The 24400-nt window shown below is 36.4% G+C and overlaps 1 protein-coding gene and 3 pseudogenes across 3 annotated transcripts; 1 reads left to right on the top strand and 3 right to left on the bottom strand.

Moving 5' to 3' along the window:
- Positions 1 to 3107: 3107 nt before the first annotated feature.
- Positions 3108 to 6974, bottom strand: LOC137749230 (BIIDXI-like protein At5g11420). Its single transcript, XM_068489339.2, has 3 exons — positions 6749 to 6974; positions 5098 to 5610; positions 3108 to 3775 (listed from the first exon to the last, which is right to left on the bottom strand). Exons 1-3 carry the CDS (start codon positions 6825 to 6827, stop codon positions 3243 to 3245), a joined length of 1125 nt encoding a protein of 374 aa, XP_068345440.2. The 5' UTR covers positions 6828 to 6974; the 3' UTR covers positions 3108 to 3242.
- Positions 6975 to 8766: 1792 nt separating this feature from the next.
- On the bottom strand, positions 8767 to 13293 carry LOC148689606 (uncharacterized; annotated as a pseudogene). Its single transcript, XR_015958319.1, has 8 exons — positions 13098 to 13293; positions 12448 to 12522; positions 10967 to 11240; positions 10489 to 10728; positions 9799 to 10017; positions 9587 to 9685; positions 9419 to 9499; positions 8767 to 9332 (listed from the first exon to the last, which is right to left on the bottom strand). The product of XR_015958319.1 is annotated as an uncharacterized LOC148689606 (transcript).
- Positions 13294 to 13297: 4 nt separating this feature from the next.
- Positions 13298 to 15258, top strand: LOC148689605 (laccase-12-like; annotated as a pseudogene). Its single transcript, XR_015958137.1, has 4 exons — positions 13298 to 13334; positions 14196 to 14292; positions 14385 to 14758; positions 14933 to 15258. The product of XR_015958137.1 is annotated as a laccase-12-like (transcript).
- A 3577-nt stretch (positions 15259 to 18835) lies between these two features.
- Positions 18836 to 20147, bottom strand: LOC137708957 (uncharacterized; annotated as a pseudogene).
- Positions 20148 to 24400: the final 4253 nt, after the last annotated feature.

Here is a 24400-nt window from a genome sequence, read left to right as displayed (position 1 = left end):
ACGGATAAAGTCCATCCTTACATGGGACCTAAAAAGTAACAAAATAGTACGCAAGTCGTAATTTTAATAGACATTAGGAGTGAAAATAAGAAAGGCATGGTTTTCCTCAATAAAACGAGCAACAAACAAGAGATTTTTCAGGAGTTCAAGATTGAGGAAAACATTATGAAGATGAAATCTATGGGAACCAAGATGAAATTTGCGTACACATTAGTGTTTAAAATATCGATATCGGTGGAAATATTTATATGCAAATTTATGAAAATATCGTGGATATATCAATATCAATATCGGTTGCTATTGACGGAAATGATGGAAATTTACTAGAAACGTGGAAATTTAAAATGACACTTTAGAAAATGTCATATATGTTGTAGGCCTAATTTAATGAACTGTATTTAGGGCTAGGGAGAGAGGGGGCCAACGGCATAGAGAAAGAAGATAGAGATATGTAGTAGGGAAGGTTAAATCTTTACCCTAATAGGATTACAACTTTAAGGATGCGTTTGTTAAACTGGACTAGCTTCAGAGACTAAGCTGGACTGGCTTAGACTAATCATGATAAAAATAGTGAAGTGTTTGGTGCAGTACTAAACTAGACCTCGAACTAATATATTTTAGATCCAATATTGGTGTCTTTATCCATTTTTCAATGGAACTAAATTGTGATAATTTGCATCTATCTGTCCAATTACTTGTCCTCTTCCTCAACACCTACCATTTCTCTCCTCTTCAAAAAAAAAACGCCAACCACACAGCCTCTGATTTTCAAAACCCAAATTCTCAAAATTTAAAAATTACAAATAAAAAACACAAATTTCCTCCAAAAGTACTCACTTTGTCCCCACAATTCCCTGCGGAATAGCAAATTGATTGATCAACCACAAATCTCAAATCAGATATCGGATATCGGATGCAAAATAAAATCTACATATGAAAATTGATACAAAGCTTAATTTAATTTCAATTTGAAAAGATATGCAGATCCATGAGTTATAATACCAAAAAACCCATAATTCATAAAAATTGAAAATAAAAATCACATTCCAGGCAAACTTTCTTTCCAAGTTCCTGATTTCGCATCTAAATAGATGACAACGAAATTAATTGATTGATTATAAATCTCAAACATCAACCAAATCAATCAGTTTTCCAACACTTTCCTAGCAAACAAACACGTAATTACCAAGAAATAAGAGAGAAAGACCACGCCTTTGAAAGGCTCAAGAGGCTTCGAGAGATAATTGGATCAGATTGTTGAGAAACACAAAATCAAACCACAGTCATCTTCCAGATCCGGCCGACCTAGACTCTTCTCGGAGAGGGAGTCCGGCGATATAAGACCCGTTGGGGGAGTTGGCGTGTTGGGTCGGCAATTCGACGTAAAGCAAAGCAGACGAGCGAAGAAGAGAGAGTTCACGAAGCAATGCAGACGAGCAAAGCGGAGGAACACAGCGGGTCTTAGCTAGTCCCATGGTTGTTGGGGACTCTCGCTAAGAACCTACAATGAAGGCTTTAGTCTATGCCAATCCTACTTAATCTCATTAACATGAGTCTTGCGTGATACCAAACACTGGACTGGACTAATCCTTATATTAGACTAAGAGTTAGTTCAGTCTTGTCCAATAAAACTTAGTGAAACCAAACAAACGAACCATATATGATAATATCTAATCCTAAGGAATATTCAAAGATACTGCTAGATACACTAAAATTTACGTAATCACATTCATAATCTAATAAGATTGCAACAATATCAACCCTAATACATGTCTTTTGTCTTAAAAAAAACCACAATACATGTCTTACTAACAATTTAATGATTAATTACCATATATCATGTCCATCCTTTGACAGATACGAAACTAAGTACATTTCTAACAGAGGGCTGGCCAGAGGGTTCCGTCTCCAACCGAGGGCTAGAGGGCCAAATGGCTCGTTTTAACCCTGCCACAAAAAACCGTCTCCAACCGAGGGTCAAAGAGTCATAGGGCCAAACATAATTTATTATTTAAATTTAAAATCTACAACAACTTAAATTCAAATCTAACAACTTAAATTTAAAAAATACAACGATAACTGGCCCAAAAAACCAAAAAAATTAAAATTAAAATTTAATGAATGGTTTAGGTATTTATAAGGAAAAAAAATAGAATTTTTAAGAATTTAAAAATAAAAAAAAAAAATTGGCCCAAAAAACCAAAAAAAAAAAAAAAAAAATTGAATACAATGGCTAGTTGACTAGCCGTTGTATTCAAATTTTTTTTTTTTAAGCAATCATGTCGGTTATAACCGACAGAAAAGCTATATTTTCTGGTCAGCCCCGGGCCAGCCCTTCAGCTCTCTAGCCCTCTCCGATTCCATGGAGCCCTCTCAGATTCCATAGCCCTCTGGCCTAGTCCTCGGTTGGAGACGGTTTTCGGGTTATTTTCAGCCCTTTGGACCCTTCGGTTGGAGATGGCCTAATGGTGTTCTTATCCAATTAATCATTTTCTTTTGTTGAATCTTATTCCATTGATCTACAATTCAGATAATCTTCAAATAATACATAACTTAATTTAAACCAAAACAATCTCAACAGAAAATTCCAATTCAACACATTTAATTAGGTAATTATATAAAACAATATTAATTGTAATAAGGGATAACGATTAAGATATTAAATAAATACATAAAGATGTTAAAAGATTTGAAATTCTGAGTCGGTAATATAGATTATAGACACGTTCTAGAGATGGAGGGTAAGCGACGAAGGATACTAACGCACAGACTTGAAGATGGAGAGATCAAGTGCCAATTTGAAGATGGAAAGCTATAATTTGGGTTGGACATATCAACTTATTCAAATTTAGCCGAAATTAGAAAGAAAAAAATTTCAAAAGTTCCAAATCTGAAATGAGTTCTGGCGAAATTTCCGTAATGGAATTGACAAATATCGTTGATATTCATAAATTTATAATAGCTAGCTGGTAAAGAATGAAGCTTGCATTTCACACCCGCTTTGCATATCAATTTTTTATTTCTCGAATATTTGGACATAAATATTGACAACTTCGTCCATATTTTAAATATTGGTCCACATCACATATATAGATAGCATTCGTGTAGTAAAGTTTGTCTTATACCTCTATTACAACAGAAGTAAAATTTCAGAAACCCTCCTTCCTGTATAACATAACATATATAACTTAATCAGCTAAGAGACCAAACCAGCCGCATAACTTTTTTTCATAGGCATTTAATCAAACGCGTACTTTACGAACGCTAAGCAACTTCACGTCGTCAATGATGGGCCCGCACAGAGACCCAGAGTGGTCGGCGACCATGGTGTAAAACGTGCTGTAGAACATGATCCTCGTGCGCGGCCCCACAGCGGTGAAAATGAGCCTCGTGCGCTTGAACCCACCTTTGCCTTTGGACTGGTACGGCACCTTGAGGGTGTCTTTGCCGGCAAACGCCTCGACGACAAGGGAGCCTTCGCAGCTGTTGTTGGAGTCGCCGACGGAGAATGTGAGGGCGTAGAGCTTGCCGGGCTTGGTGAAGACGACTTGGGTCAGTGCGCTTTCTTTGCCGGCGACGAGCTCAATGGCTCTCCGGCCTTCTGGGACGAAGAAGTGCTCGGAGTCGATGTACTTAACGGCCTTGAGAGACTCGATAATCCAGCCTGGGAGTGGGCTGTGGTGGTCTTCTATGTGGGGTGGGATTAGGGTTCCCCATGATGTGTTGGGCGACACATAGGGCCCTTCTTCAAAGTTTCCATTTTTCAACAAGTTGGCTAGAAAAATAATAATTGAACAAACATGATAAGTAACTTTTTCTGGTACAAAAAATGACAACATTAAATGTCTGTAGCATATGTATAGGTCATATTGTTATTATGTGTCATATCATATTCACGAACAATTTACTTGGGTTACAAGTTAATTCAATCTCAGAATGAAGATAAATCGATAATGTGGTTAGTAATGTATTAATATGGCTCAATACAAAATGTGTTAATATAGCAGCAATAAAAATTTTCTTAAATTTGGGTATGATATTTAAAAAATAATGATTTAGTTATGGCAAGTTATGTTACCAAATTATCACTTGGACGATATACTTGACGCTTTGAATGATTCATATTAACAACTTTCTCAATTAGGTGAGAACAAGGATCTAAAAGGTGCTAGGCGCTAGACGATAGTTAGGCGGCGGACAGGGGCATAGGCAGTTTTTAATTCTAATTAAATTTATTGTATAACATAAATATAAACTTGAAAAATTACATAATTATATTGGGATACATAATTGCAAAATAGATAACATATAGATTATAATGTATTATAACATATTGAAAACGTGGGGAGTTCACCCAAGTATTTAAAAGGTGTCTTGCAATTTATTGAAAAAATAAAATGCAAAATAAAAGTTATCTATTTTTTTGTCTAAGTGAGAGTTGCGACCTAGGCGGGTGTCTAGACAGGCCTAGATGCCATTTTTTTATTATCAAACGCCTAAAAATGAATCGGGACTGTGGTCAGCTGCTTAGCGCTTAAGTGGGGCCTAGGCGGCGCTAGGCGAGAATTTTTCTAATAGTGGGTGAGACCATGTGGATTCACTCATGTCATATATACTAGCATATGGGTACACACAAAGTGTGAGAAAAATTTTTATTTTTGTTTTTGACATAGAAGGAGAGAGGAAGAGAGTGATAGAGAATGTGGGAGTGGGAAGATTTTTTTTTTTTTTTTTTAATTAGAGATATGTTAGGATTACATGTAGATGAGGCTTTGAAAGAAAGAAAAAAAAAAGCAAAATGTGGTTGTGTGAAATTAAATTTTTGCCCTATATTTCTTATTCATGTTCTGTTTTAATTAGAGGGTTAAACTGGTAATTTCATAGGATTTTGGTTGACAATTAGTGTCTTATTAATTAGTAGAGATTAGTAGAGATAAGAGAGTTAGAAAAAGAAAATTTGGGTTTTATGGAAAATTAATTAATTTGAAATGGGTTTTGTTTGTTGTCTAAAAATGGTTTTTTAATGTAAAATCTCAATAAACTCATTAATTACCAAGAGCCAAAAAAAAAAAAAAAAAAAAAACCACAACTTTTTACCTCTAGTACGTTTAGGAGGTTCCAAGAGCTTCAAAGCAACAGAATCAATAAGTGGGCCACAAGCAGGATCTTCCACCACCTCAGGGTTATGGATCACAAGCTCAACGTCATCAAAATCTGCATTAAAACCCCATGCATACGAATCCCAACCATTGCAGCTGTACACTGTCTGGATTGGTATTATTCCCCAGTCATTTTCTTCAAGGTTGGGGTTAACGGACACGTTCAGCTTCGCCTCCTGCCTGCACGTCCGAGCAGCGGTGAACGTGGTGGAGTAGAAGCCGCCTTTCGTGAGCTTCAACTTCTGCTTGATCAAGGCCTCGTTGCCGAGCTTCACTGCAAAGCTGCCCTCGGGGACTACCAGCACCATGTCACCTTGTTTTTGACCTGATTTTATGTACTCGACGAAGCCTGAGATTTCCCAGTTGGGAATTGCATGAGGTTTCGTCACTACTGTGCCTTTGAGTTCTGATTGCTTTGGACCGTACTCGAAGTTGCCGTTGGGTAATAAGCCTGAGAAATGAATAGGGTTAGTGTCAATAACAGGTTAATTCATTCAACAGATCTTACGGTTGTGACTGCTAACTGGCATGACAATATTTGATTTATTCGCATATTGTCACACACCACATCATTTAAAGGGAAAAAGTCTTAACAAAATTAAATTTAACTTAATAATATGAAAAGGCAAGACATTTAAAGGCATGACATATTTTATGAAATCATATGAAAAGAAAAGGAAGACCGAAAGTTAATTTAATAAGTTTTAATAGCATGCAAGATTGTACGTGTTTGCCTTTGTTCCTAATATTAAATCATATTATTGATGCCACGAGAGGATCACATGTTATGTGTCGACCGATCATGATATGATGAGAGTTCAGTTAGACTCTGAGCCATATAGAAGGCCATTTTCATATTACTTTTTCTTTCAATTATATTTTGTGTTTTCAAATTAGAAAAAGAAATTACTAACTAATCTTACGTTTTGATGGTATTTCTCAGCATATATTCATGTGCCTTAGTCTGAATGTTGTCGCTCTGTTAAAAACTTAGAAGAAATTTATTATTTGCAGGACTAGACAAGTTATAAGAAATCAATGAAAACAACCTCTTCATCGAGTTAAAAGAGGTTTGAACTCACTGTAAGAAGTTTTGTATACTACAAACACAAGATGGTATACCATGTATTATAATATAAATGTAACTTCAAAGGGTATATTTCACAATTTTCTAATAAACTGAAAAAAAAAATCTCTCATTTATTGCATAGGGACTTACTAGAGGCACATGGAGATCACTTAAAAAACAAGACTTCAATATTTATGACAACCTACCTAGGAGCTGTATGAAAATATAAAATTGAAAGGCTACATATTAATATTGTTAGGTATTTGAGCATAGTGATCACAAAAAATAAAAAGAATCTATTTTCCAGCATGACCGAATGACTTGAAATTGGTAAACCCAAGTACTAGGAATGGATTTCCCCGGGCAGAGTCATATATATACGTATAAGTTTCAAAGTACTCATTAAAAATAACGAACCGCAAAAACACCTTCTTAAAACTATCTCATAATTCAGTTCAATTATCCGATCCGTCCATAAATAAAGAGATAAAAACAGTGTAAATAGCAGAGGAGAGCTTACCATCTGTGACAAATGATAAGCTGGCGTGGAAATTAGCTGCACATAGCAGAACCAGCAGCACTGAGAGTTTGTTATTCATCGTGGCTCTCAGAGTCTTTATCCGTGAGAGAGAAAAGGGTTGGAAGGGATTGGGTTGAGATCGCAGGGAGTGAGCAGCGGTTTATATACTGCTGGCCGCCACGAAAAGCCTCTGAGTTTGGAAGTATCTTTTGGCTACGCACCACGTTCCTCGAATTTTGCAAAACATGCGTATATTACAAAACTCTTGCTTAATTTGGGGTGGTCCATATCTAGAAAAACCCACTGCCCAGGCAAATCTTCACCGAAAAAACGTTACACCTGCAGACACTAACAAAATATTCTTAATTATCTCTATCTATTATTAATTATTTGTGATTGATTGGTTCGGATTAGGTTAAAAAAATAAACTTGTATAGATTATATTTTGAGTTCAAATTTTTCTTATCTCCTTAGTACGTTAGATTAGTGTAGATCTTGTAATAGAAATAAAATTAAGTTCAAGCAGTTTTTCTTTTAAACCCCTTTCAAACATCTTATTTGAAAGAGATTTTTAACGAAAAGTTCACAGTACTGTTCAATTTAACGAAAAATCATATTTTTACACTAAAAAGTCAAACATGGTACTATTCATTTTACCATTTATTTTGTCCTTATCATTAAAATTCAAAGTTTTCAAGCGCTTTTTATTAATTTTCCTTATTTGAAAACATAGCCAAATTTTAATTTATTGCTGGAATAGTACACTATTATGGGGTTTAAAAGAAACATAATAATTCAAATCTTTGAGGTGAAACAATGGATATTGGGCTGGCAATATTAATTCCATAAACTCGAAGAATATAGAAATTTCTTGGTGTTTGTAAACATCTGACGCGTTTTCTTAAATCTTAATTAAAAATGCTAATTATTTTATATGACTTACTGAAGTTTATGAAAATGCTTAAATTTGGGATTTCAGGTACTATTTTCTGGGGGAGGTTATAGACTTATAGACAGGCCATTCAAAATAACTTTGAGTCTTAGCATGCAGAGCGCAGAGCGCAGAGCCACATGGCTGCGCTGGAATACGATTAATATTCCAACATTTTGATAAATGAACTGATCGATGGACACCTTAACAGAAGGTGACGGCAACTGAGGGACTGATGGACTGATAAACACCTTCCTCAAGCGCATGGATGCCATCACATTTGACGCCTTTTGACGAATTAACTGTTAGAGAAGGAGGTGGATTGTCTTCCCTCTCATTTTCATACTATTTCTATGCCTTCCTGTTTGTGTGGTCATGGTTAAGCCACGTCAATATTTTATATTCCTATTACTTTTTGTTTTATTATTTCTATAAAAAAATTAATATAAAATGTTGACGTGGCTTAACCGTGACCTCACATCTCAGGAGGCACTAGTACAAAAAAACACTTTGCGTGACGTAGGTCCTTCGTCGCGCAAAACTTTGCCCAACGAACATTCGTCGTACACAAACCGTCACGGCAAGGCAGTGACAAAAGGCTTTGTGCGACGCATGTAACCCCTTCGTCGCGCAAAGTGGCTTTGCGCGACTCAACCTACGTCGCGCGACGTATTTTGCGCGACTCAACCTACGTCGCACGGCGTATTTTGCGCGACGTAGTTTGCGCGACTCAATCTACGTCGCGCAAGTAGCTTTGGGCGACGTATGTAATCCCTTCGTCGCGCAAAGCCACTTTGCACGACACAGTTTGTGCGACTTAGCCTACGTCGCGCAAGTTGCTTTGCATGACGCATGTAACCCATTCGTTGCGCAAGACATTTGCGCGACTTACTTTGCGCGACGTAGACTATGGTCACGCAAAGTGCCTTTGCGCAACGTAGTCTATGTCACGCAAAGATAGTTGGCACCACTTAGGAACATGCTTTGCGCGATGTAGCATACGTCACGCAAAGTGGATTTTTGGTTTTGGTAAAAAATATTACTTTCTTAATTTTTAATAATATTGTAATTAAATTCTAAATAATAATTAATTAATCAAAGAAAAGTATTTAATTATAAAATATATGAAAATGTACATACAAAATGTCCGAATAAAAAAGAAAAAAACTACAAGTAATCTTCTAGGTGAAGTGGCTACTGGGTATCGGCAGGGTGAAGTGGCTCGAAGGTTGAAGGTGTAGCAAGATTAGGTACTGGTAGCGAGATTTGAAGGCCGGTCATCTGTATGGCTCGTATAAGGTCTCTCACTTGCTCGGCATAAGTATGCAGCTGCTCGCCCTGGGCCCTTATCTGCTCCTTCATCTGCTCGCCCTGGACCTCAAGCTAACCCTTTAGGGTTGTCACTTCCTCCTTCAATGAATCAACCTCTGCGGTGTTCGATCTGGAAGAAGAGGCACCAGTCTCACGAAGTCGTGCTTTCCCCATGCACCGAACAACCTTGCAGTGACGACGACCAAAGTTCTGATCCAGGACATCCGTCAGGATCTGAAAACCTGCATCCTCGGGTGCCGTGATGTCCTCAATTAGGGTCTCCGGGGGAAGCTGCGATGTTGCTTCTTGGAGAACAACAGTGCTCTTTTCCACCATAAGAGCCTGTAATAATAAAGAAAAAAATATATATATAAATAATATTTGAACGATTCATACATATGAGAATAATAACAATTACATATACTTACATGAAGCTGCCCAGCGGTCTCATCTCCAGGTCGAACATAAACGTCCTCGAACATGTCGATCTCTGAGAACTTAGAACCCTCCTGAAGAAAAAAAAAACATCAAGAAAATTTTCTAAATCAATAATAATAAATAAATTGTATAAAATTTCTAAATTAATATTCTTTTACCTGACATCGTGTCTCAAGCCTATATGAAAAGGGCTTCGAACCGGAATGGTGGAGAAGTGTCTTTGACTCCCGAGCTATCTTGCCAGCAACAGATTTCTTCTGTTAAACACACAATATACATGTTAATGCGACCATTTGAAATAAATTAATAAAAAAAGCTTTAAAAATAACTAAAACAATAATAAATTATTATTCAAATATTATGTACATACCACAAATTTTGGGTCCGTAAAATGTTTGCAGAGCCACTCCCAATCCTCTTGCCGGTCCTTCAACTCAATTGGGCAACCATGTAGGCGAGCAATCTCCGGAGTATCCCATAGCTTAAAATGCGTGTGAAGATAGTTCTTCCAATGTTTGTACCGGATTGCTAAGGTCTCATCTAAGTAGGCCTTGACCTTGGGGGATATATCATCAAGATCAAAAATGACCTACGAAAATGAAAAACAATAAAATAATAGTAAGAAATATAATAATATTAAGATAATATATTTTGGTTTTTAATATTTGTAAACAAAACTAAAAAAATGATATTGAATCCGAATTTGTTTATTTAGATGAAGAAAAGAATGCAAGAATCGGAAAAATAATTTATGAACCCAATGACATTCATGAACAAGCAACTCAGACATGGCATAAAGTACAAGATTATAATAAACAAGAATCGATAAGATTAGCTTATGAATTTGAAAAAGAAACAGAAGAGTTAATTTCAAAAATTGATGAAATAGATCAAAATGAATTAAATAACCAGATAAAAGAGTTGGATGATTTAATTTCATTACCAGATTCAATACATACCTAAGTAATCCAGCGAGTCAAAATGAATATACAGAACATCAAGAAGAACAATATTTTTATGCAGAACCAAGTAGTTAAAGGTTGAAAATTAATATGTTAACCGACAACTTGTCTTGCACCAAATCCTTCGTCATATCTGGAATTTCTACCCACTTCTCCCACTGCATAGGACAATTTTGTTTAATAACAACACCACAGCTACTAGCGACGATGATATGCTGTTGTGTTGTAGCCGCTCCACGATGTAGTGGGTCATACTCAATCTTGATCTTGGAGCCAGTCAGACGTACACTCTGTGCTGGCTTCAGCATTTGACTAGGCCCCCTAGTTTTTTTTTTTAGCTGGCCAAAAAAACTTAAATGGTGAAAACCCAAAGCTTAAATTTGCACAGAAAATTCAACACAACTTCCCCTAATAGTATAGCATTTCCCAAAACCTTAAAACAGTAAAAATAACAATAATTCACAATCCACAACACATTTTCACAATCTAGCAAATTTTCAGCATCATAAAAATAATAATTTTAAAATGAAAAAAAAAAAATACAACGTAGTCATCAAGAATTAGAAAAAAAACTACCTGGCTGGGAGGCCTCACCCTCGATTCTGGATGCCGCAGAAGTGTGATCAGAAGGGTCAGGCTCGCGATGGCACCGGTGAGGCCGCCGTGCACTGAGCGGGTGAACAGACACTGATGACGTTGATGAGACAGGCACCTGGGACACCATAGGAGTAGCCTAAGTAAGGGGTGTAGGCACCCCATTCAATGGAGCACTCATGCCTGGAGCTGTAGATGCTGATAATGTGGGAGGCGCATTGGTCACACTCCGATGACGAGTGATCAAATGCGACATCTATACATTTTTTGAATCATAAAATTATAACATTAAAAACTAATCAATTAGCATCCAAAGTAATAAGTAGGTTACCAACATTCTTAATTTCAAAACAAGTACGGGCAATGTATATTTAGATTGAGGAAGTAACAAATTATATGCAACAACCTTATGAATAACCCTGATCACAAAAAATTATTGTATGTGCTTGTGTATATGTGTGTGGATCAACAATTAGATACACAAAATAAATGTGTCTGTTGTATGGCTGATATTATTCATTTGCAATTTGCCAGTGTCTGGTGATTCACTTCTTGTCAGCTACTGTCCAGAGATATCACTGGCAAGCACCAACTTTTACTTGTCCTAGAGTTGATACTTCATTTTAATTCAAGGAAAAAGGTGATACAAAAAGAGGATGACGACAAAGAAGAAACAATATCTTCGCCAATATGAAGAATCAGAACGAAAAGCTAAAGCACATAAGTTTACCTTATTACAGATGACATTAATCTACAGAAAAAGGTCAAATTTAAGTCATTTTTCGATACGAGGGATGAAGACTCAAATTCAAGTCTTACTTTCGGTAATCTAGTTATGTAGTTAAGAACTTTGATATCAAGCAAAGTAGGAAACCCATTAATCCATTTAAAAAGCAGAACTTAAATTACTAATATGGTTAAACTAATCAAACTATTATAAAAATTAAAACAGAACATGAAATGGAAATTCCAAATTGCAGTGGCAAACATTTTGCAATCCATCATCCAACCAACTAATCTCCCAATTATTTGCATATACATACATACACACACACACACACACACACACACACACACACACACACACACACACATATATATATATGCTTGGAATATGTATTTAATTACTGCAGAGAAGCAAAACAGAGAAACGAGAAAATTAAAGGGAAAAGGAAAAGGGGAGAAGAGAAAGAGAAGATGAAGACTCAAATTCAATTCATATTTTCAGTGATCTAGTTATGTAGTTAAGAACTTTAGAGCGTAATTTGAGCATTGTTGAAATGAATCTGCAGTATTTAGCAGTGGAATTACAGTTCATGCTCTTATGTCTTTAAGAGTTATCATGTCTAAAAATGAGATGTGGAGAAAGAAGAAACGGAAACAACTGAAGCGGGTAAAAAAAATCTAACATAGCTGAGCATATGATAAATTTTGAAATAAGTGTAAAAAGTAGAAAATTTTACCTCCAATAAGAACACCAACTCTAGTTGTTCCCCCACAGCGACTAGACAAGTACTTTGAAGGATTGCACTGGGACACTGGAGACACAACAACCAGTAAAAAAATTATTAGAACAAAACGAGCCAGCTTGAGATTGTGATGCTATGTACATTTCAGTTTCAGAATATTAATATGTCAGGCAATTGGTAAAAGTTACAGATGCATTTCAATTCACATCAATACATGGAATGCAAGCAGAATTCAAGGCTAGAGATCACAGAGTAAATCACCCAGAAGTTCTGACTTCCTATGTATGGTATATTCCAACTATAACAGTTTGTACAGGTCATTGCAAGCTTTTATTTATTCAACAAGAACTCGGTGCAAATCTAAGTTTGCTACATCCCTTACAAGTCTTCTCTCCCCTCTTAACTTGTAGATCCAAGGTCCTAAATATATCTAGTAAAGGCATGTGCTTCACCTAATATCCTCTACATAAACAAACAGGGGAAATTGACAAAAACCCATTGGACTAAAAACATTAGAATACTGCAGATTCATTTCAACAATGCTCAAATCACATCATGAAAAAAGCAATTTGACAAAAAACCAACATGCAATTTGAGCCTAAACCCTAAATAACAAAAACCTATCGAAAATCAGAAATCCTCACCTTGATTTTGGGACTTGATTCGCATCGGCTTCGAGTTTGGCGTCACTGCCTTATGAACGAGAGGGAGAGAGATGAGTCTTAAAAACCAAATTCGGATTCAATATACGGGAAAGAGGGAAAGAGGGAAAGAGGGAAAGAGGGAAAGAGGAGAAAGGGAAATAAGGTTTCTACGGGAAGGAGGGAAAGAGGAAAGAGGGAAAATGGGTTTCTACGGGAAAAAGGGAAAAAGGGAAAGAGGTCTATTAATTATATGGGAAATAGGGAAAGAGGGAAGAGGTCCAAACTTAGGAAAATTGAAAAAAGGCGCCTATTTTTCACTATTGGAGCGCCAAAATTATCATAACTTGCGTGACGTAGGTATACAATTTGACGTCGCGCAAAGTGCTTTTGCGTGACAACCATGTTAAGGCGTCGCGCAAGGTATTTTTTTTTTTTTTTTTTCAATTATTATAAAATTACTGAAAATGTCACTTTACTCCTTTCAAATTCAAATTTTTTTTACATAAACCCCACAATAATATATTTTTCTAATAAAAACCCACAATAATTTTTTTTTACATATATATTATTCAATTTCTTAAGTGTTATAATTTCGATTAGAATTTAGGGTCAATCAGCATTTTTTTTGGCGAATTATGAGTTATGTGGGATCGTTTAAGTTTGTGCATGTTGTTTAATTAGTTCTTAATTTGTTTCGAGTTTTGAATTTGCATTGATTTTATCTGGGCATCAGTTACTTTGATTGAATATTTACTTGAAATGGTTCAAATTGTTTTACCCAGCTTGCATTGTGGATTTGTTGCTTCAAAAGCACTCAATTTGCATCATTTTGCTTTGAGAATTTTCTTATTACTTTTGTTGCTCTCGGTTCAGACTTGAGCGCTATCGAGTAGCAGAATTTGTGGAAGAATGTTCATGTAGTCCACTCAACTTACTTAGAATTAGGCAACTTAAACGAGACAAGCAAGATTTTTGTGATGAGTTGATGCAATGTACTTGTTAACTGGTTTCCTTCAATTTTTCTTAGTTATACGAGCTAGTGGTGCAACCCAGAGGTCCTTTATATGGTGTTGTAGATTTTTGATCAAATTCTGGTAGAAAGTGTAATTCTTACTGTTGGGTGTTCACTATTTGCCTACATATTTGTTGTCGTCAAAGTCACCAACAAAGCTTAATACAACGTCACCATCCACTGGTAATTAACATGTTTCTTATGTTGTCTAACAGTTACGTAAGAAATTAAAAATTATCTACTCTTCACTTTCTCATAAAAAATAAACATTTCAGGCATGGGATTAGGCAAATGAGAACTGGATGGGCAGATGGGCGAGAATTTGTGACTCAGTGCCTGATTAGGCTAGGAGGGAGCTACACCTACTGCTTTACAATTCAAGGGCAACAAGGTACTCTGTGGTGGCATGCTCACAGCTCATGGCTTAGAGCCACCATTTATGAAGCACTCATCATTCATCCTAAACAAGAAGACTCCTACCCATTCACTAAACCGAAAAGAGAAACAACCCTTCTTCTCGGTGAATGGTGGAACACTAACCCTATGGATGTCTTCAGGCAGGCGACGATGACAGGAGGAGCTCCAAATGTTTCTAATGCATACACCATCAATGGTCAACCTGGTGATCTTTACAACTGCTCAAGCCAAGGTACCATAATTGCAATTCTATCCTTGATAAAACATTATGATATTGATGTAACAACTAAGTTTAACGTTCCACACACATAATATGTGTTTAAACTTACCTAGTAATTAATGTAATAAGTAAATCTTATGTGCCACGTATAAACTAGTAAATTTTTATTATGATTTCTGTATGCAGACACTGTCATAGTTCCTATAGACTCCGGCGAGACCAACCTTCTTAGAGTCATCAACGCTGCACTCAACCAACCTCTTTTCTTCTCCGTAGCCAACCACAAGCTCACTGTTGTTAGCGCTGATACCTCATACACCAAACCTTTCGCTACCACGGTTCTCATGTTAGGGCCTGGGCAGAGCACTGATGTTTTAATCACCGGTGACCAGTCACCAGCCCGGTACTACTTGGCGGCAAATGCTTATTTCAGCATGCAAAATGCAGCATTCGACAACACCACCACCACCGCCATTCTTGAATACAAGTTTGCCCCTTGCAGGCCCAATTAACAGCCTCTTAGCATGCTCCACCACCGATTTCGCTATTGGGTGTTCACTATTTGCCTACATATTTCTCAAATAGAGGAATGTTAGCATGAATGACAAAACAATTTTACGATAGCATAAACAGTGATTTATCTCATCCTAACTACTCTACAAACACTAACATTTTTAATGCAACTACGCAAATGAAGCTTTTAATGTACAAATTTGAAATATAAGCACCAACCTCTGTGGCAATAGAGACAACACAGAACTCCTCCATTGAGTAATTGGAGACGACCACTGCATTGACTACCATTTCCCAACTGTCAGAGTCCCTGTTTTATCAAAGCACCAACCTTTATGCTAAAAAATGTTAGTAAACGTCTAGACATCAATAAAGTGTCAAATGCCAAAAATGTATCAACCTTCATGACTTAGGTACCATTTGTTCAACTTTTAATTTTAGAAAGGAAAAAAAAAACAAAAATAACGAAACAATTATTAGCCTTGTTATCAAAAAAGGAGTTGGGGAGAACTCTCCCTTAGTGAGAGCTGTTATCAACAAGAAAATGATCTAAAACTTGGCGAGTATGGCTTGCTGACATGGACAAAGTGCATACAGCCACCAATCGTCTAGAACCAAAGAGTCATATGAGACAGATTCCAACTATGAAATGATTGTTGCATGTTCAATCCTAATACATACAGAAAGAACATCCTTCATACCCAATGACATAGATTGCATTTAGTTTTATGTCAATAGCCTAAATGTTGACAGAACGGAGGCAGAGTGTTTCACTGGTCAGAAATGAAGTGCATAACTTGTTATATTACGGAACATCAACATAAACTATGTTGGTAGCATAGGTCATAATACAAAATGACCAGACCAATACGAGGAGAGTAACTTCATAACAAATGAAAGACGAGAAAACAGACTACACTTGCACCCTCAGACATATAGTAGTATCTAATCAGTACTTGCACCCTCGGAAGGAAAAGTAAGTAGGAACAAGTATACTAAAGCTACACCAGCAAAAAAACATGAAAATAAAATGCATGAAAAGTTGAAAACCCATATTCTGAATTGAAAAGCAATTTGTTTCCCAGGATAAGGTGGTCTTACCTTATGAGCTTTTTTGAGTGCATTTCCATCCATGATAAGAACACCTTGCCAAGCACCCTTCCCTGTTGGAACCATTACTGCCGTAGGGGTTGCTAGTCCCATGGCAAAAGGGCAAGCAACCACTAATACTGAGATACCGAATTGTAATGCCAGCTCAAATTTATCCATGCCTTTTCGTATCTAGTTTTCCAGAAAATGACCAAATTCTCTAGGGATGAACCATCCAAGCCATGTCAAAAATGCAACAATGACAACCTGATGTAGGAAAGAAAAAAAAAATCAATCATGCAATTGAAAATCTGTCATAATATGTGGTGTACTTTGCCTCCAGCTACCAATTACCCAATTTGTCAAGCAACAAAATTCAACTTTAAACAAAATATGATTTTTGAGGCAGAAAAAAAATATGCGAAAGTTATTGGATAAAAAGCTCAAAAGCGGAAAACTAGGCAAAAGGAAAAGAAAAAAGCCAAAGACATATAAAGGAAACGAAATGACAAGAAAACTTAAAAGACAATAAGAAGAAAAGCAACGCCTAGAATATAGGCTACTGATCTTTTACATTAATAACGGCATTTTCATTAAGAAAAAGCATCTTCTGCTGACAGTCAGATACAGCTTCGCCAAAGCATCAGATGTCTTCCCTTTAGCCAGAACTTCTAAGTACTTTCCCAAGAGTATAAAGGATATCAACATAGAACTAGCTTCAAAGAAATCTTGCCCTTCAAATTTATCCAAAGCATATGCTTACACAAGTGGAATATATTCACAGTTTTTTGAAATTTCAGCATCAAAATAACGCAATTATCAAATGCAACTAACAGTAAAACAAAAAGAAAGCTAACATAAAACATACAACTTACATGATATCTTTATCATTATAGAATGGAGACGATCAGACGATTTGTTGGGAATATTAGTGTGGTAAATGAGAAGCGGTGTTAAACCCTCAGCCTCCTGCTTTTTCCTTTACAAGTTTAAATTAATCCTCAATCGAACTACAATAATAACTCTCGCTATCCTCACTACTATCATTTCCGGATTCCCATTCATCTTCATCTTCGTTTGCCTCTTCCAGTGCATTGTATTGAGGTAGATCACCAAGGTCAATTGATATTTCGAATTCAGGAACTCCATGTACGTCAAACGGTTCTTGGACAATATTAGTATCCCGGAGTGTTTCTTCACCAATTTCTATCGATGATGATAACTGTTGGTTAGCGACGTTGTCGTTGTTGTCATCATAATCTAGTTCCGGAATATCATATAGCCCTCTTCGATCAATCTTCTGAACAACTTTCCAACCATTGCTGGCTTTAGGGACGTCTAGATAGAATATTTGTTTCGCCATAGTTTCCAAAATGTAAGGGTCTTCATCGTACCAATGTCTCGTAGTGTTTACTAATAGTAAACCATGATCTCGGTTAACACTTGTTCGGTTATGTGGATTTGTATCAAACCAAAGACACTTAAACAGTATCACTTGACACCTATTTTTGTAAAGCAATTGTACTACACTAGTTAGTTTGCCATAAAAATCAATGTCTTCACTGTCGCCTGCACCCGGGACATGGACACCACTATTTTGAGTAGACAACTTGTCATCACGTGTTGCCCCCAAGAACTTGATCCCGTTGACATAACAACTCGAGAACAATTCAACGTGAAGTGCTCCTCTCGCCAAGTTATATAATTCTTCATCATAAGAGGGTGAATTCAATTCCTTCAATTTGTTCATCTAATATAACATATACAAAAAGTTATACTTGATGAAGTAACTTAATTTAAAGACAGGCATGAACAAGTTGGAAAATATGCTCAATTCAAACCACATACAACTTACATGTGTGTGAAACCACGACGGAAACAAGTCACGGTGCTTCTTGGCATATAAATGTGAAGGATGTTCCCGCTTCATCAACCGTTCATGCTCTTCAAGGTATGGCAAATCCTCGTCACAATTGTTGAGTATGAACCAATGCGCTACCTCCATGTCATTTTTGGTAAACGATTCGCCTTTTACAGGATCAACGAATGGTCGCGCAATTTGGGCAAAAACAAACAGTTTCTCTTTTCTGACACCACTGTCATTATTGCATTGAGGACGATTGAAAGTTGTCTCAACATCTTGAAGGTACATTGCACAAAAAGTAAGTGACTCATATGCGACCCATGCCTCCACCAATGATCCTTCAGGCTTTGCCCTGTTTCGAACACACTTTTTCAACTCACCAAGATATCTGCATAAATAAAAGGTATGCTACAAATTATTCAAAGCGTTTGTTGATCATGAATATATATATAAGCTTAATTAAGTAACTTTCTATTGGATACATCCATCGACAGTTCATTGGTCCAACAAGCAATGCCTCATCTGGCAAGTGAATTATCACGTGAATCATACTTGTAAAGAAAGCTGGGGGAAATATATGTTCGAATTTCCATAAGACGTTCACAATGTCGTCCTGCAATTGTCTAACATCCGACTTCCGCAAACACCTTGCAGTCAACTGCGAAAAAAATCTCGACAACAACACGATTGGTTTCACCACATCAAGAGGCAATAAGTGTCGAATACCAACCGAAAGAAGGCGTTGGAGTATCACATGACAGTCATGACTCTTCATGTTTGAAAATTTACACCCCCTTACGTTCACGCAACTCAAGATATTGGAAGCATAGCCATCCGGAAACTTTACAGAAGAAATAAAGTTGAAAAACTCTTTCTTCCCATTTGGCTTAACTGTAAAAAAAAAGATGGCCTTTCTTCAATGTACCACCGACTCTCTACATCCACAAGGATGACCTAATGCCCATTCGTTCCAAATCGAGGCGAGCTTCGATTGTGTCTTTCATTTTTCCTTCAATGTCTAGAATTGTCCCCACCAAAGTATCAAACACATTTTTCTCAATATGCATAACATCTAGGTTGTGTCTCAATTTTAACTTTGACTAGTACGGGAGCTCAAATAACATACTTTTGTGCGTCCAGTTCAAATGTGTAGTTGGTCTGGGCTTATTGACCCCTTTGCCAAAATTACCAAATTCCAAACGATTTAACTGATCCAAAATCTCATCTCCAGACCATTCTCTTGGTCTTAGCCGAGTCTCTTTTGTGCCGTGGAAGGCTTTATCATTCTGACGCCACTCGTTGTCCCAAGGGAGCCATCTACAATGACCAAGATAACAAACTTTTCTCGCATGCCAAGAAGATATTATGTTCTCCTTGCATATTGGACATGCCAAATAACCCTTAGTCATTCACCCAGAAACCATTGCATACGCTGGAAAATCGTTTACTGTCCACATAATTGCCGTTCGCATGGTGAACATCTGCCCAGTATACTTATCGTATCTACGAACACCGTTTTCCCATAAATTTTTTAGCTCATCAACCAATGGCCGCAAATAAACATCAATGGACTTTCCTGGATCTTCGCTAATTAATAGAGTCAACATCATGTATTCTTTTTTCATGCATTTCCAAGGCTGCAGATTATAAGGAAACACGACGACTGGCCAAGTGCTGTGGATTTGGTTTAAAACCCTAAACGGATTAAATCCGTAGATGGCAAGTCCCAATCTGACGTTGTGCAGGTCAGCTGCAAAATCCGGGTACATCCGATCGAATTCTTTCCATGCCTCTCCATCTGCAGGATGCCTCATAACATCGTCATTTACCCATCCTTCTTTATGCTATCTCATGTCGGTAGCCGTATGTATCGACATGTACAATCATTGCAACCTAGGCTTCAATGGAAGATAACACATTACTTTTTGTGGAATCTTGGTCTTTCTATTCTGTGATGTCACTTTAAACCTCAGCTTATTGCAGATAGGGCATTTATCTAACTGTTTGTTCTCCTTATAAAACAACATACAATTATTTACACATGCGTGAATTTTTTCATACCCCAATCCGAGACCCTTCAACACTTTTTAGGCACTTTTATGATCTTCTGGTAAACAATTCTCCTTTGGAAGCATCCTCTTGATAACTCCCAAAAAGTAATCAAAACACTTGTTTGACAAACGAAACTTGATCTTGCCATGCATCAACTCCACAATTGTTGTGAGCACCGAAAAGTTCTCGCAACCCGGATATAATTCTTGCTTGGCATTTTTCAATAGTTTTTCATAGTTTTTAAACGCCTCACTGTCCATGGTTGGACAGTCTTCATCTTCCCCTTCCTGATTGGTATTGCTCGAGGCGTATGGATAAATGTCATTTACAATATTCATAACTTGTTCACTAGGATCCACATTAAATTCAACAGTCTCCACTGGTGCCACATATGAAGACGAAGCTTGGCCTATCGTTCTCCATAATGATACCAAGTAGTATAGGTCTCCATCATCCCATTTCTTACTAAATGAAATCGAACATTTTCGAATGTCTCCCACATTGAGTTGTTACACCTCCGACACGGACATCGGATATGAGTTGAATCTCGGCTGTGTCTAGTTGCGAATTTAGTGAACTCATCTATTCCATCCAAGTACTCAACATCACATCTATTATGATTATGTATCCACTGTCTGTCCATTTTGTCTGCAATCCCAATAAAAGTACAAGAGTTACAACAACTTCAACTACTGTATTGTCACCTTATTCCTCCGATAGGGGCCCTATCCCATTTAGGAATGCATAGTTATGTGCCCTAATTTACGATTCCAATGGATTAAATTTCAACATGGGCTAATTTCGGCAGCATCTCCTTACAGTTCTTCAAGTGCACGCCGTAGATACATAATATCCACCGTGTACTCGAAGAACAGCAAGAAATGTTACCAAAATTTCCACTATCGAAACCTAATTCGTGAACCGCAAACTACAACACATAACTATGCATTCCCAAACTGTCCATAAAATGGGACAATTCAAAAATTAATTTGACCGCATTCATGCTTTTGCATCCATACACGAAATCCAACTAATTCTCAAATGGAAAAACTAAGCTTTTCTTGACAAAAGTGTATGAAGTTAAGTAGTATTAATTTCGTACAACACAAAACAATTTTGTACGTGATGTACAAAAATTTGTGCATACAAATAAATTAAATCCCAATAATTACTAAAGCTAAATAAAATTAATAAAATTAATAAAGATCAATTACAAATTCAATCCCAAAAAACTCTAACATGACCAAAAAAGGGCATAGCACGCAGGCAAAAGTACACAATAACAAGTATAAGGAATCTGAAGTTAGTTGCTCAAAAATTGGTGTTCATATGTGATCAGGGGAAATAATATAGCTATATAAAATAGGTTAAAATGAAAACCAAACTCTTGACCGAAATTTTAGATCTTTACAATCTTCCTTAAAATATTGCTTTTGCTTTTATTTTTTTATGGTAATTTAAAAAATTTCCTATCCATGAGGATTAAAAGCTCCTTTGCACCATTAATAGATTCCGTAAATCTTCATAGTGGGCATGATATGATATGCCATAAACTGTAAAGATGAAAGGATTGTTCATAAATTTCCAAAGAGTGTCCTCTTTGTCGACCCTTCTTGTTTCATATATCGAACTAGACAGCTATTTTATAATGTCAGTTTTGATTTATCAGTAGTCGAGTGATCATTTCGTTTGATTCAGATTGTTTGTTCATTTAATGGTATTCGACAGGTAGATTTTCTTGTGGCACACTAATATCTGTCATATGTGTGATTTTCTTGTTGGTGAAGATGCGAACGCCTAAAGGACGAGAAACTTTGAAACCCTTAAATCCGGCATAGGCTATGACTGGGTAGATTTAGAGTGCTTAAGTAAGTCGTATAATGTTTATATCCATTATTTGTGCCTTTTGTGAATAAGCTTTTAGTTGTTTAGTGGTTGCTTAGTTTTATTTGTTTCTGTGCATTATGCGTTCTAGGGCCTTAAGTATGTCATGCTATTGTTTTTTGTTTAATTCAGTTACGCAAACTCAAAAGAGCCCATTATTTGCAATCACCTTAATTTACCAGACTTTTTCAAATGAATTTAATTTATGATGATTTGAAGTAAACGTCATTTTAATTTCCATTGTTGGTAGATTCGCACAAGACATGTATGCTTGTATTAGGCTATAAAATGAAAAGTTTTCCCTTCGTTCAATTTCACGTTTTTGCTCACGTTTTAATCTCTCTTCCTTGCGTTGCCTCTCATGCATCAACCTCTCTTTTCTTTTCGTCTCTCACGTTTTTCCATTTCCTTCCTTGTTTTATAAACAGAAAAATCAAAATATCAGCATATTAATTGCTATATATGCTTCAGAAACAATTGTTTAGGACTTAAAAATAGACCCTTTCTCCTCAGAATTTCTTGTTTCTCCAGCTCCTTGTGGATCCGCAACTCATGAGCTTCAACTTCTTTAGCGATTCTCGCTTCTTCACCTACAAGATGCAACTGGTTAAGTCCTTGGTTGACAAAATATACTATACTAAAGTTAACTGAACAAGTATACCTTGCGTTTCCTCTCAATTCTCAGGATAAAGTCATTAATTTGGCCTTCAGATAATGCGTTAGAGCTTTCTAGTGCAGGTGCAACAACAGGGGGATCACTAAACTGAGTACTTACCCTCACGTTAGAGAAGGGGTCCCTTTGTGCTACATTGCCATCAATAGGAGATCAAAATTTTCAATATATTGGGTATTTACCAAACTAAGTATTTACCCTCAATCATATATGCATGATAACAACAAAAAAGATCAAAATTTTCAATATATTGGGTAATATTAACCAAAATTTCAATACAATCATATATATAAAAAAAATGGATGAATAACATAGAGGTTTTTAAATCACCTGAGTGTGATCAGGTGGCTATGGAGGTCTGCAGGTGAGGAAGAGGGGAAGGCAGCTATGGAGCTTTTGACTTGTGTTAGAACACTGGAAAGAAAGACAAAAAGGGACATTTTCGTGTTGACTTTGCGTGACATAGCGAATCTGCGTCGTGCAAAGTTGGAAAAAAGTGGTAAAACATCCTTAGTTTGGAGCCAAATCTTGTGCAACCCACACCTACATCGTGCAAAGCTGTTTTGCGCGACGCAGTTGTACCTACGTCGCGCAAAGCCCTTTTTTTTTTTACCCGTTTCGCTTATGAGTACAAAATAAATAAATTAAAATCTACTTAGTAAATACATATACCATTGAATTTGATAACGCATTGTCCAAAATTAGTTTCAACTATCCAACCGCTAAACTTGTTTGTATATACTTCGAGATCACATACGCCAGAAATCGCAAAAAACAAACATTCAGAGATCACATAACGGGACAAAAATTTTCGATGGTTATAAACGAAAAATCACAATTTAACGGTTATATTAACTCCGATTTTGATGATTTTTTACAGCTACACTTCTTGATCTTATATGAATGCAATAAACTCATTCGATCGTTGATTTAAAATATTTACACAAGTGGATACCACAAAATCTTATGTTATACTTCATGAAAGTATAAATAAATTCCAAGCGTTAGTGAATCTAATGTTTTGATGGGATACGCATTGTACGAAACTAATTTCAAAGATCCAACCGTCAAACTTGTTTGTATATGCTGGGAGATCGCACACGCCACAAATCGCAAAAAACAAACATGCAGAGGTTAAGTAACGAGACAAAACTTTTCAACGGCTATAAACGAAAAATCACGATTTAACGGTTATTTTAACTCCGATTTTGATGATTTTTTTACAATTACACTCCTTGATCATATATGAATGCAATAAATTCATTCGATCGTCAATTTAAAATATTTACACAAGTGGATACCACAAAATCTTATGTTATACTTGATGAAAGTATAAATAAATTCTAAGTATTAGTGAATCTAAAGTTTTGACGGGATACGCATTATACGAAACTAATTTCAAAAATCGAACCGTCAAACTTGTTTGTATATGCTTGGAGATCCCATAGGCCAAAAATCGCAAAAAACAAACATGTAGAGATTAAGTAACGGAACAAACCTTTTCGACGGCTATAAACAAAAAATCATGATTTAACGGTTATTTTAACTCCGAATTTGATGATTGTTTACAACTACACTC

Source organism: Pyrus communis, chromosome 17 (genome assembly GCF_041283825.1).
Source record: "Pyrus communis isolate YQ-2024b chromosome 17, ASM4128382v1, whole genome shotgun sequence".
Lineage (NCBI taxonomy): Eukaryota > Viridiplantae > Streptophyta > Magnoliopsida > Rosales > Rosaceae > Pyrus > Pyrus communis.
The sequence above is the reverse complement of the archived record's forward strand: the minus strand, read 5'-3'. Positions and strand labels throughout refer to the sequence as shown.